Source organism: Monodon monoceros, unplaced genomic scaffold (genome assembly GCF_005190385.1).
Source record: "Monodon monoceros isolate NGI ecotype Baffin Bay Population unplaced genomic scaffold, NGI_Narwhal_1 Super_Scaffold_5, whole genome shotgun sequence".
NCBI classification, from domain to species: Eukaryota; Metazoa; Chordata; class Mammalia; order Artiodactyla; family Monodontidae; genus Monodon; species Monodon monoceros.
Window position 1 is genome coordinate 99498255 of NW_021703782.1, and position 12903 is coordinate 99511157.

The 12903-nt window shown below is 36.6% G+C and overlaps 1 protein-coding gene across 1 annotated transcript in view; it reads right to left on the reverse strand.

The window, feature by feature from the left end:
• Positions 1 to 665: 665 nt before the first annotated feature.
• MEGF9 (multiple EGF like domains 9) overlaps positions 666 to 12903 on the reverse strand; it is an 83398-nt gene continuing 71160 nt past the window's right edge. Inside the window, exons 4-6 of the mRNA XM_029203989.1 lie at positions 7882 to 8025; positions 7069 to 7338; positions 666 to 5291 (exon numbers count right to left, since the gene is read on the reverse strand). Of these exons, the coding sequence (XP_029059822.1) occupies positions 4840 to 5291; positions 7069 to 7338; positions 7882 to 8025 (866 nt within the window). The 3' untranslated portion in view covers positions 666 to 4839. The remainder of the gene's footprint in view (positions 5292 to 7068; positions 7339 to 7881; positions 8026 to 12903) is intronic.

The following is a 12903-nucleotide window of genomic DNA, read 5'->3' on the forward strand; positions in this document are numbered from 1 at the left end:
AGGACAAACAAAGGCCTGACTTATTTTTTCTTCTTTTTCAGGGTACCCCTTGGATCTCTAGATGGCATCCTTTGAGCTTTGTCAAAATAGAGGATCTCCAAGGGTACCTCAAAAGAGTAAAAAAAGCACTCTCATTACAGGTTATCTAACAAACACATAGAACATGGTTCCCTTCATATTCTAAAGAAAGGACATTTTTTACATGCATGAAAAAGAAATCCAAAAGGAGCAAGTTTCTTCTGTAATATTTTCATGGAAAACCCAATGGATCTCATTGGAGACAAGTAAAAGCACCAACAAGAATATATGTTAATATATGCTTTTTTCTCAGGGTGTTTTGTTTTGTTCTGAGAGGGGGAAATCTTCGTGTGGCATTTCTTTTCCTAAGTGGAAAACATTCTTTAAAGGAACTTCCTAAAACAGAAAGCATGGTCAGTAAATGAAGGGTTCAAAGACTTTCATGAAGTGGTTTGAAAATAAGTGATCTGTGACATATATTAAAAGACTTCCAAAAACTCTGACCACATAAAAAAGTAAAACAACAAATCTACAATAGGTACAAATTATATACATTTATTTTTTAATAATTTTAAATAATACTCTTGTATAAATTCTTTCATATATTCAAATCATACACAAATTTAGAAATGCATCATGAAGCCTAGTACAGCATATGCATGAGACATGTTTTTAAAATTTGTGTTAGAATTTTAGCGACATAAATACAAGTTTAATGTTTCAGAAACACTCCCCAGTTGCTTGGGCTGAAATTTAACGTAGTACAGAGTGCTTGTGCCTAGCATGAAAACGTCACTGTAAATCAGTTAGCTCTTGGACTAGTGCAGACCTAAAGCCTGGGCTCACGTTCTAGGGCTGCTGGTTCAGTTACTGCGTATGCATGATAAGTAAGAAAGGTTCCCAATGGCCTTTGAAAAAGCATCATTCAACCACTGACACTGTGATGATCCAGAACTGTTCTAGTCCACGTGATGTCATTTGACTTCTTCCGATGAATCAGTGTGTTCTTCCTGCTTCTCCCCTTGGCATAATCACTGGCTCGGGGCTGAAGGGAAAGCTTGCATTAACCTTCCGTTACTCCCCTGCACACACCAGACCCATTTTAGCTTCCAAATTCCTATCAAGATGATCATAATAGACCAAAGGTTCTTCGTGGATGAGGCCAGAAATGCTTTCTTTGCTCTAACAGATTACATTGGGTTGCTTTTTACTTCTCTGACATTTCTGTCAGAGAGCTTTCCTTGAGATATATAAATTCAACTCCTTCCCACATACCTCAAAATATAAGAACCTGGGAATGTTCATGATAAGTGGTGCTATGTTCACCATATGCGCTACAGAAAATACAGGTCCAAGGTGAATGATTTAATGACCCAGTCCAAACTGAGGCTGTCGGGAAGCAGTACTGTTGCTTCAGCTCTCTGGCTCCAGAATAGCACAAGAAGGACTAAGTGTCCTCAAGGCACTCAGCTGACCAAAATGAACTAGTGGGTCAGTGAGTATTGCTTTAATGGTCAATTTTCTGGGAATATTGGGGCTAGAGAGTAGACATATAATTTGATGCTTCCACAAATCCTCTGCCCCCACATCTCTCTCCTCCCATTCCACGTCCGCTCTGTTCTCCTCTCTTAAAATCCAGGTATCCCTAAGAGTAACACACTAGATCCATAGGACCTTAGTATAAATGAGGTTTAGTTTTTATTATCATTTTTCTCTATAACTGGAGAAATTCCATTAGAAGAGACCTCTGGGAGGTAGAGGATGGAGGGAGGGAGGGAGGGAGGGGAAAGTAAGGGAGGATAGACATACTTAGCAACACTACCGAGGGCATCTGTCAGAAATGCGGAAGGGCTTACTAAAACGAATTAATGAAGATAAAAGTATCACTTAATAGCAATACCTGTCATTCATCAATAAGATTCATACTAGTCTTATCTCATTTGAAAATAAACGCATTCCTAATCCTTAGACAAGAATTCTTCCAATATTAGTCTTTCTAAAGGACGTATGGGATCCTGGTGCTAAATGCCATAGTTCATGGGGATCATGCCTTTAGAGAAATGACTATTGTGCAATGCATTCCATACTGGTTTCCCAGTCTGATTTTGGTGGTAGATCACTTCATGATTGATTTCATTTTAGAGCAAAATTATTTCCACCAGCAGAAGCATGGGACACTAAAGAATATTATTTAAAACAGATTTTAAGACCTTAATTTTTTCCATCAGGACAAATTGAGAACATGACCTAGGAACTGTTCATAAATATTCAAAGGTAAACGTTCTTTGTGATTCAGTTTTTGCAATATCTTTTAAAGTGTGTTTCATGGAATCTCTACATGGCCAGAATCCAGACTATTTGGCTTTGGCTCTTAGACCCCAACAAACTCTTTCTTTCTCTATTCGGTTAACTTCTGTTTAACAAACGCTTATTTCTCACCATCCTCAATCCCTGGCTTGAGGAGGTAGTAATCTGGGGGAAAGGCAGGTATGTCACTTTACACAATTCCTTGGAACTATGCACTGCACAGTCTATACACGCGTATGTGGCAGCTGCTGGGGAAATCAGGTTTCCTTTCCCTGCTTGGAAGGATTAGTTCACTTTAATGAAGCACAAACTGGTATTTTAATTTTCTTGTCACCAATACTGGCTTCAGAGAGTAATCCTCCTGTGTTCTTTCCACAAAGTCCTTCATGGCTGTATGGCCCTGGATTGTACCTCGTACTTAGAAAAATTAGAAACGTTCACAGATGGGCTCTTCCTCCCAGCCTTCTTGTGTTCATGGCTGGGCAATTTCTGCACAAGCATATGGTTGAAAGAACATGTGCTTCAGAGTTAGGAGTCCTGATCCCGAGCCTAATAATGACATATTATATAGCTTTGAACAAGACATTTAACCTCACCTATAAAATGGGAACAACAATTATTCCTCAGGGGCCTATGGTGAGGAACAAAGGACACATATATAGAAAGATGCTTTGCAAACTGCAAAGGGCTATAGAAATAGTAACTAATTTTAATGTAATATAATCTTTACTTTCACGAACCATGGCCAAATATTCGGAGCACCTAAGGTTAATAGAAGTAGATTACCTGCCTGTGCATCCTCCAGAGCATCATCTCCAAACCCTGAGAACAACTACAGAGGGATGTGACCACATTCCAGGTTCTTCTCGGGGGAAGTTAGGCAGAGTTACCAACTTGGATTTCCGAGGTCTAATCTTTGTTTTTTTTTCTAACCACTTGACAGTTTGCTCTCCTTCCTAATAAATATCTATATTTGACTTCTGGCTGCTTTCCTGGCTTGCTTAATCTACAATCTGTCAATATCATAATTAGATGAGAGCAAAGGTAGAGATAGCCTCTAAGAAAAAACTGCATCTAAAAGCAAGGACCAACTATAGCCACTCAATTACAGAGCTACCCTCTAACCAGACAAGAAGATACAAGAACTGTAGCACTGCAGAGAGATGGTACACACCTCATGGCATGTGAGTGACAGGCTACGTTCAAATGTAGGAAGTATTTTGGGGTGGGGGGGAGAATATAAATATTTCACAGGCATGATATTTCACAGGGGATCCCAAGTAATAATGATGGCTTTTCTTTTGGAACTAAAATATTTCTAATTCCTTTGGAAGACTATGTTTTACATTTTAAAAAATTCTTTAATGAGAATATATTCTACATTAATCTATGTAAAATATATAGAGGCTAATGTCTAATCAGGTGAGTAGTTTGGAGAGTGCAGCCTGTGTCCCAGCTTAACAAACACTGTCTGCAAAGTCTATTGCTTGAATCTATAGGAAGCCAAGACCATAGAACTCTACTTTTAGATTGAAAAGGGAAAGAAAAATTAGAAACATCCAACCTCTTATGAATTTCAACAGTGTCCAAAGAGGGACTAAAAATGACTGGTGCTCACCAGAGTCCCAGCTCTAGCAATATTGCCATCTATTTTACAGTATTTTAACCCCATATTTTCTTTTTACAACTCCATTAACTGCTGTACAAATAAATTCTAGATGATAAAATATGACATGATTTTTTTTACAAATAGATACAAATACAATGCTGACCAGATATTCTACATTAACTATATACACCTTATTTCTCTAGAGGCAGGAATATTCCTTATTTTTAGGCAATTTATCATTTACACTGAGACCCCAAGGAGGGACCATCAGCTTCCTGCTCCCAGATGTTGCCTCCCTCTCTCTACCATTAGAAGCTTATCCTGTGCTTTAATCTTATCATTGAGCAAGAATTCTGGAAGGAAAAATCAAACCCTTCTAAAGATCTTCTTGGGACTTTTCTGCCCCTATTCTGGAAATAATCAAGGTTGTTTATTGTGATACAGCCCAAACATCAGCTTTTCCTCAATGAATATCACCCCTGACCCCTCCTTTAAAAAAATGTGTTTCAGGAATGGAGATGAAGTCTTCTGGCAGTCCTTTCCCCCTCCACATCCATCATCCTGTTTCCGCTGGTCTGATAAACACTTCCCCAGAAGTCTGTTTGGAGGTCAAAGTGGATTTGGGCTGAACTCTGCGGTTCCGCCTTTCTATACTCCCATGTGGTTTGGTACAAAAATAGACTTTACTTCAAGTCCTTATTGTCAGTGACTGCTTCAGATCTTCATGGGAAATCTAAGAGTAATAGGCTAAGTACATTATAAATTTGTACCTGAAAATTTCAGATGCACTATACGCCTTTGCTTTCTCATCTCAGTGACTCTACCCAGGCTTTGTTCGGCCCAGGCACTGATGCTGTTTTAGTAAGCACTGTGGTCTCACAATCCAGGAGAACAGCTCTAGCTCCTTAGGCTTTATAGTTATGTATTGGTGTCGTCAGGGTCAGTTGCCCATTGGGAGCCACTTCATTGCCATCATCTTCCAACAGTCCTGACACATCTGCATTGGGAATGCTGTCATGGTAGCTGCTGAAACTGATATTGTCTTCTTTCAGCTCAATGGTCCAAAAGGGGGCGTTGAGTTTCCGGTTTTGGTACTCCCGGTACATATATACGGCCCCCACAAAACCCATCAGCAGCACCACCACGATGATGATGACTGTCAAAATGATGATGTTAAACTGGGTCCATGATACATCAGCTAAAGCTGATGTGCTATTTTCAGCAGAGCTTACTGAAAAGATAGTCTGCAGGGCTGTAGGGGTAAATGTACTATTTATAACAGGGGTGGGCACTGATGTGGTCAAAGAGGAATTGGAAACCAAAATGGTAGAACCTTCAGGTGTTGGAACAATAACTTCTGAAAATAAAAACAGAGAATGAAATGTAAAAGACAAAATATCTTGTTTTAAGAAACCATAAAAGAAATACACATGGGAGTGGAAATTGATATGGGATGCTGACATGATACTCTGCTTTACGGTAACGCAAGTTAAAAATAACTTTTTAAGAAATATCATGAAAAGAATCAGGGTCTAGAAAGCTAGATTATTACATCCATGGCTGTTATCCAAAGTGTATAATATCTATGCTAAAATCTTTGGGAAAATTCTAATGTTGGAGTTTTCCAACCTTCTGTACTCTTGAATAGATTCATACAAATTCCTAAAAAGGTAGTAAATATGTCACTAGAGACTTCTAAATCACTTGGTTAAAAGTGATTTAGATAATAATCATTTGAACTAAGTTCAACATGTCTGATGGCATTTCATAAAGGTAAAATTCTCTTCAATGGAGGCAAAAACAAAATAGGAAAAATTGTATTTCTAGTTACTTCTGAAAAACACATTTTAAATATCCAAAGTTGGTATCAGCCAAGACAGAAAACAGCCATTGCAAGCGTAGTGATTCCTCCTTTATGTATGTTATAGCTATTTTATAACTAAGGTACTATACTTTGTACTTTTAATGCAGCATAGCTCAGTAGAAATACCAAAAGCTTTGGAATCAAGTAGAACCATGTGGCAATAAATAAGTCAGTTAATCTTTTTTAAACTGAGGTTCCTCATCAATAAAATGGGAATAATGATATCTACTTTGCAGAGTTCTTGGGAAGGATTAAATTAGATAAGGTACTATATGACATTATCACATTTAATGTTTACAGTGCTTGGCACATAGTAGGCACTCAACAAAATGATTACTATTATCATTACAATTCACTAAAGTCAGACACATCAATCTATCCTAAAAAGAGGCATGTTTTACATTTCCTAATAACTAATAAGAAAAATCATCCCAGTCCTGTCAGCTAAGTATGGACAAGGTATGCCTCTAGTGGGAAAAAGAATTGAGTGACAGGACCTCCAGGCTAATGATAGGGTTCAATCTGAGCTTTTTAGCCTCGATAACAGCAAAATAAGGATATCAAGAAAGTGGCAGAAGGATAACCCTTGCCACAGACCAACTGCCTATCAACCCAGTATTCAGCATCTGTCAGAATATCAAAGAATGGTTTATGGAAGACCATGGCCTAATCTCTATGACCTAATAAAGCCTGAATATCCCTAATTCATCCTAAATTTCTAATCATTAATTTTCATCTAAACCCTTACTGAACTTCCCTGAAAGAAACATTTTGCCATATAAATAACTTTCTCTTTTAAAAATTGAGGAATATTTTTACTGTTTCCTCCATCACACCTGGGAAAACTTAAGCCCAAAGTTAGGACAGAAGTTAGAATAAACCCTTGTTTCTCAGCTGGAACTTCTAACCAGATATAGGTTTCTACTTAAAAAGACCTTTGATGATCACTGGAAGTGATGAGAATACAGGAAGCAAAGGATAAAAGAAATGACAGGACTTTTAAAATATTTTTTTAAAAAACAGATGAAGAGAAAATATGAGAACACTGCAATGACTTTGTCTTGGTCCTCAGATTTCTAGAGTTGACTCTGGAGTCTCAGGAGAGCAACAGCAATAGAAGGAAATCTCTTTAGGCAAATATCTATCAAAATCTATTTCCAGAAAACTTCTCTGGTAGGATTGGAAGCTTTTACAAAGCTAAAAGTAGCTGTCCTGAAATTTTCACTGCTAGGTTTAAGTATTAAATTTACAACCTTAGGTGAAGTTTTACCTTTCTTGATGCAATTTCCCTCGAGGTCTTGAACATAACCTTCTAGGCAGTTCTCACACCAAAACCCAGTGGTGTTATGGAGGCAGTTGATGCACTCACCACTCTCAGGCTTACAAATCTTTGGAGTTTTAACTGGGTCCACGTGGCCATGACACTGGCACTCCATACAGATGCTGTCAGAATTGTAATAGCCATTGTCACATTCATTGCAGTTCTGGCCCATGTAACCATCTTTACACCGGACACATTCAGGTTCCAATTCACCGAGTTCTGACAGAGAACATCAAAATAATTTAGTAAAATTTCAAGCTACAATTGAAAATGCAAAACTACTACTAGTCCCCCCACCAAAACAGTTTACACACCCTGCCTACTATCTCCTCTCAAACTTAAGAAACACATGGAATTCAAACTAATAATTTACACCTTATTTATTAATTGTCCAGTTTGTTGTGAGAATGATAGGGCCACCCAGAAAATCTATTTAGGTAGAGAAGGAAAGAAGTGTGCTCACATAAAGAATCTGAGTAATTGAGATGGATAGGCAGTCAAAATATTTTTATTCCTTCCTCTTTAGTCATGTCAGATGGAACAAAATACAGTTTTAACAAAAACTTCCTCATCCCTCCCTCATGTCTCATTTTACATATGTATTTGGATTTGACTGCAAATTCCTAGAAAGGAAAACCTATACAATTTTTATAACTCCCTTTCACCTACAGCATCTAGAACTTTATCAACACACTTTCTACCTATTGATAATTGATTCACTGATTTTTCCTCTAAAAATGAAGATTTAGGGAAAGGCCTTACTTATGATACAACTGCCTGTAGATGTCACTGCTGAACAAGGGCAGCGAAGACATTCTTTAGTGGCATCAGGACTCTGATAAAATCCTTCTTTGCATTCTTCACAATGATCCCCTCTGCTATTATCCTGGCAATTTAAACAAGCACCTAAAAGAAGCAAATCATTTCAAGAAGTTAAAGATTTACTCTGAAAGCACAGTAACTTTAAATAAATCATACCTGCAACCAAAAAACCTTAAGAGTTAACCAGAAAAAGTTATCCAACAGAGACTGCACAGAGTTCAGTTTCTACCCCATCTTATTTCTATACTAAACAGGCATATCAGTTCTGTGTCCCCTACTAGATTGTAAACTCTGTAGGGAAAGGCTAGGTACTTGACTAGAGTCGCAATAAACCCTTGTTGATTGACTGACTACATACCAAAAGCAGGCCAACAATTTGCAAAGAAAAAATAAAAACAACCTAAAGACCTATTAAAAGAAGAATAGATAAATTGTATTATTTTAATAGTTGGGATACTGTAGTTAAATTAGTGAACTACACCATATGTATGAACACACATAAATCCTAAAAACAACGTTGGTTGAAAAAAGCAAATTGTAGAATGATACATAAAGAAGGAGAGTGCTTACTTATTTTGTAAAAATTGATTGATTGAAATAAAAATTTTAAAAACCACACTAACTAATACTAAGCAAATGGATACATAATACTCTGGGCAGATGGATACATACATATGCAGTAAAAATTAAATCCAGACTAAGAGGGTATAGGCAAGTTATATGCTGTTTGTCTCTGTAGAGGGAGGGAGAAAAACGAGAGCAGGGAAGAAAACAAAGAGGAAGAATTCCAGCTCTATTTCAAATTTTCTATTTCAAATATATAACTACAAATATGTATAAATATTAAGCAAAATACCAAAGTGTTAATATTTATTAATTCTTTGTTATATTATTCTCCATATTTTTTTAAGATTTTTTTTTGATGTGGACCATTTTTAAAGTCTTTATTGAATTTGTTAAAATATTGCTTCTGTTTTTTATGTTTTTGGTTTTTTGGCCCCAAGCCATATGAGATCTTAGCTCCCCAACCAGGGATCAAAACAACACACCACCCCCTGCATTGGAAGGCAAAGTCTTAACCACTGGACCACCAGGGAAGTCCCTCTCCATATGGTTTTATATTTAAAAATTCAAAATAAAAATGAAAACAATTAATAAAGAAAATGAAAAGGAAGGAGGCAAGCAAAGTTATGTGTTTCTTAATAATACTCCTTTGGTTCCCTACTAGTAAGGACATTCTACAGGTACTGAAGCAGCATAACATCTGCAAACAGGAAACAAAAATGTGTAGAGTAATTTACATTCCACAAAGAGTCAAAGGGACACTCAAAACTCCTATTACAGAAATAAATGAGTAAACTCTACAAAGAAATCTAGGAAGACAATGAAATTTTTACATGATAAGCTAAATATAGTTCAGTGCAAAAGTATCATAAGTAATTTTATTTGATTTCTTTTCCTTACTAGTGAAATATTTACAAAAAAGGGGAGCAAGAATGAGGCTGTGGAATAAAATGGTCTGACAACTGGAACAAGATTTGAAAAACCAAAAGAATGAAAATTATTAACATACATCTCAATTCTTATGTGATTACAGCAAAGTTCCTTGAAACTTCATGAACTTATTCAGAAAGACATTTTTTTATTATATGAACACTTAACTCTGAATTAAATCAAATTTGCATGTAAATATCACTTTTAATCATATAATTTGTTAAGGCCTGATAGTGTTAATGATGTATTTCATATATGTAACAAAGTAGTATATCCTCATACGTTGATAAACACTTAAGGTACTGGTTTCTTCACAGATCTTCTTATATCCTGATCCCTCTTTAGCAATGTATTTCATATATGTAACAAAGTAGTATATCCTCATATGTTGATAAACACTTAAGGTACTGGTTTCTTCACAGATCTTCTTATATCCTGATCCCTCTTTAGCAATGTATTTCATATATGTAACAAAGTAGTATATCCTCATACGCTGATAAACACTTAAGGTACTGGTTTCTTCGCAGATCTTCTTATATCCTGATCCCTCTTTAGCTGTGTATCACTGTGACAATAAAAATAGCTGAAAAATACATACTAGGAAACTGTAGATTTTGGCTCTAAAAATAAAATAAATGTCAAAGTGTTCTGCAGGTTGGAAAAGTCAAAACCTGCTTTATGTATAAAATCTGTCTACCTGCTCTCCCCCTATTAAAAATGTCCAACGGAAATAATTTTCAAGAAAAATTTCTGATAACGTCCTAAACTTTAATACAAAAATATCTCAAAAATTAATAGTTCTGAAACAGAATAAGGATGTATTCCAATAACATGCCATTTGCAATGTGTCAAGAAAAGGTCTTATTAAAAAACAGTATATATATATGCTTTTAATACTTTGCTCCTACAATGTTACTGGACCTACATGCTTATTATTTTGGGGCTCTCTACTATTCTAGGTAAGACCTTCAAATGTTTGTCGTTGTGCTTATCACAATACAGCTTCACTCTCCTAAACCATTTATATTAGAATATTTAATATTTTTTCCAGAAGAATTTCTTATTTCAATTTGTTTTATGTCACAAGCCGCAATGAGAAATCAATAAGAAAAAATAAGCCTACATGGTAAACATGTTATCTGAAAAGTAAAGGAGGAAACAAGTATAACAATAAAACTCATCAGTTTTTAAAAACAGCATGCACATGGAACACAGCTATAGAAAAAGAAAATTAATAAATTAAAGACAGATAAGACATAAATACACCAGAATGCTACCAATAGTTGTGAGGGGCAACAGTCCTTTAAGTGATTTTTTCCCCTCTAATTTTTAAATTGTCTCTAGTATGCACTTATCACTTTTATTTTTACTATCTTAATTTTTTTCTGATTACAAAATTAATACATTGTAAAATGTACCAAATGCATATTGTAAAGTATTTCAAAAGCTCAAGCAATTTAAAAACATTTCATGTACAAAACTGAAGATTGATTTTTACAATAAAAATAAAGATCATAACTTTTAAAGTCCATATAGAGCAGGAACGAATAATATGAATTTGCTTTTCTAACAGCTTACAACTCCTCTTTGGGAGGCAACATAACATAAGAAAAATGGTATGTATTTCATGTCAGATACGAGTTCCATTCTCAGCTGAACCTCTTACAGCTATGTGATCTTCAGCAAATAGCTTCTCTGAGTTTCACTTTTTTAATATGTAAAATGGGATAATAATTCCTTGCCCAATGATTTAATGTAATGTAAACATTTCAGAGGGTATATGTAGATATTCCATAGGATATAATGCTTCAAATTCCTCCTCTACAAACTAGGAAAGCTTAACTAGATGAGATCTAAATTCCCTTTAAAATCTGAAATTTGAGAATCTTTCTTTTATGATAAATGACATATAAAAATTAGCTGAAGCGTAACTTTGTTCATTATGCTCTGCCTGGAACCTCCCAAATATAACAATACTGCCTTAAAATTCACATTTTCTTTGCTGAAAGATGGCCAAAGGAGCTAACCCAAAAAAAAGAATAAGTGTTTCCTGAAGATGATCTCATGCTCCTTGGCTAAGCATCAAAAAAATCTGGTGGGGGTAACCAAGAAAATAACTGGTCAAAGAAAGAATGTAGGGTTCTTTTCCAACCAAATTCAGTGAAAAAGCTTTGAAACCATAAATTGCCACCTGTAAAAAGCCTTTTCCTTATTTATTTCGTCACCTCTAGTTCACATATAAACCTGTCAGAAATGCAGCAAGGTACTTTGTTATAAAAAGAAATGCCTAATCTTCTCTATGCAACAGAAGACAAACTTCAACCTGTTAAACAGAAAGGCCAGCCTAATCAAACAAGGGAGAGGGTAACAGAAGATAAGGTCAGAGAGAAAGGCAGAGGCCCAAAACATGTAGTCATGGGAGGAAGTTTGAATTTTATTCCAAGAGGGATAGGAAGACTTTGGAGCGTCTGAGCATGCGAATGACATGATCTGGTTTTACATTTTTAAAAGATCACGCTGGTTGTTATGTGAGACTGGACTGTGGTGGGGTGGGGGTCAGAGGATAAGAGGACAAGAGAGAAGGCAGAATGGTCAGATGAGAGCGTGTCAAAGTAATTCAGAGAGATGACAGTTGCTTAGACAAGGATGATAGCGATGAAGGTCATGTTGAATGTCAGGCTGACAGAACTTGCTGACAGCCTGCATCTGCAGTAAGGAAAAGAAGCAAATGTGACTCCTATGGTGCCAGTCACCAAAATGATGAACACTAGGAGTAAAGTGGGCTTAGCTTATATAGTAAAACAAAGAGTTGTTTTGGATGTGTTAAGGCTACCTTGCCACTTAGAGCAGCGGTCCCCAACCTTCTGGCACCAGGGACTGGTTTCATGGAAGACAACTTTGCCATGGACAGGGGTGGGGGAGTGCGGGGATGGTTCAGGCAGTAATGTGAGCGATGGGGAGCGGCAGACGAAGCTTCACTTGCTCGTCTGCTGCTCACCTCCTGCTGTGAGGCCTGGTTCCTAACAGGTGGCGGACTGGTACCGGTCCACTGCCTGAGGGTTGGGGATCCCTGACTTAGAGCATTCAAATGAAGATGTCAAGTGCACTGTTAGATCTTTGAGTGTAGAGATCAAGGGAGAAATGTAACTCTGGTAATTAGCTCATTTGTAGATGGCATTTAAATTAAATCCAAGGGACTGAATGAGATCATTTAGGGAGAGTATAAATGCAGAAGACAAATGTGTCAAGACAAACAAACCTCTGAGGCACTCCAGTGCTTATAGGTGAAAAGAAGAAGATCTAGCAGAGCTGACTGAGGAGGAAAAAAAAAAAAAACAAAACAGGAAAGTGTGATATCTTAAAGCTAATTCTTTTTTTTTTTTTTTTTTTTTTTTAGCAGTACGCAGGCCTCTCACTTTTGTGGCCTCTCCCATTGCGGAGCACAGGCTCCGGACGTGCAGGCTCAGT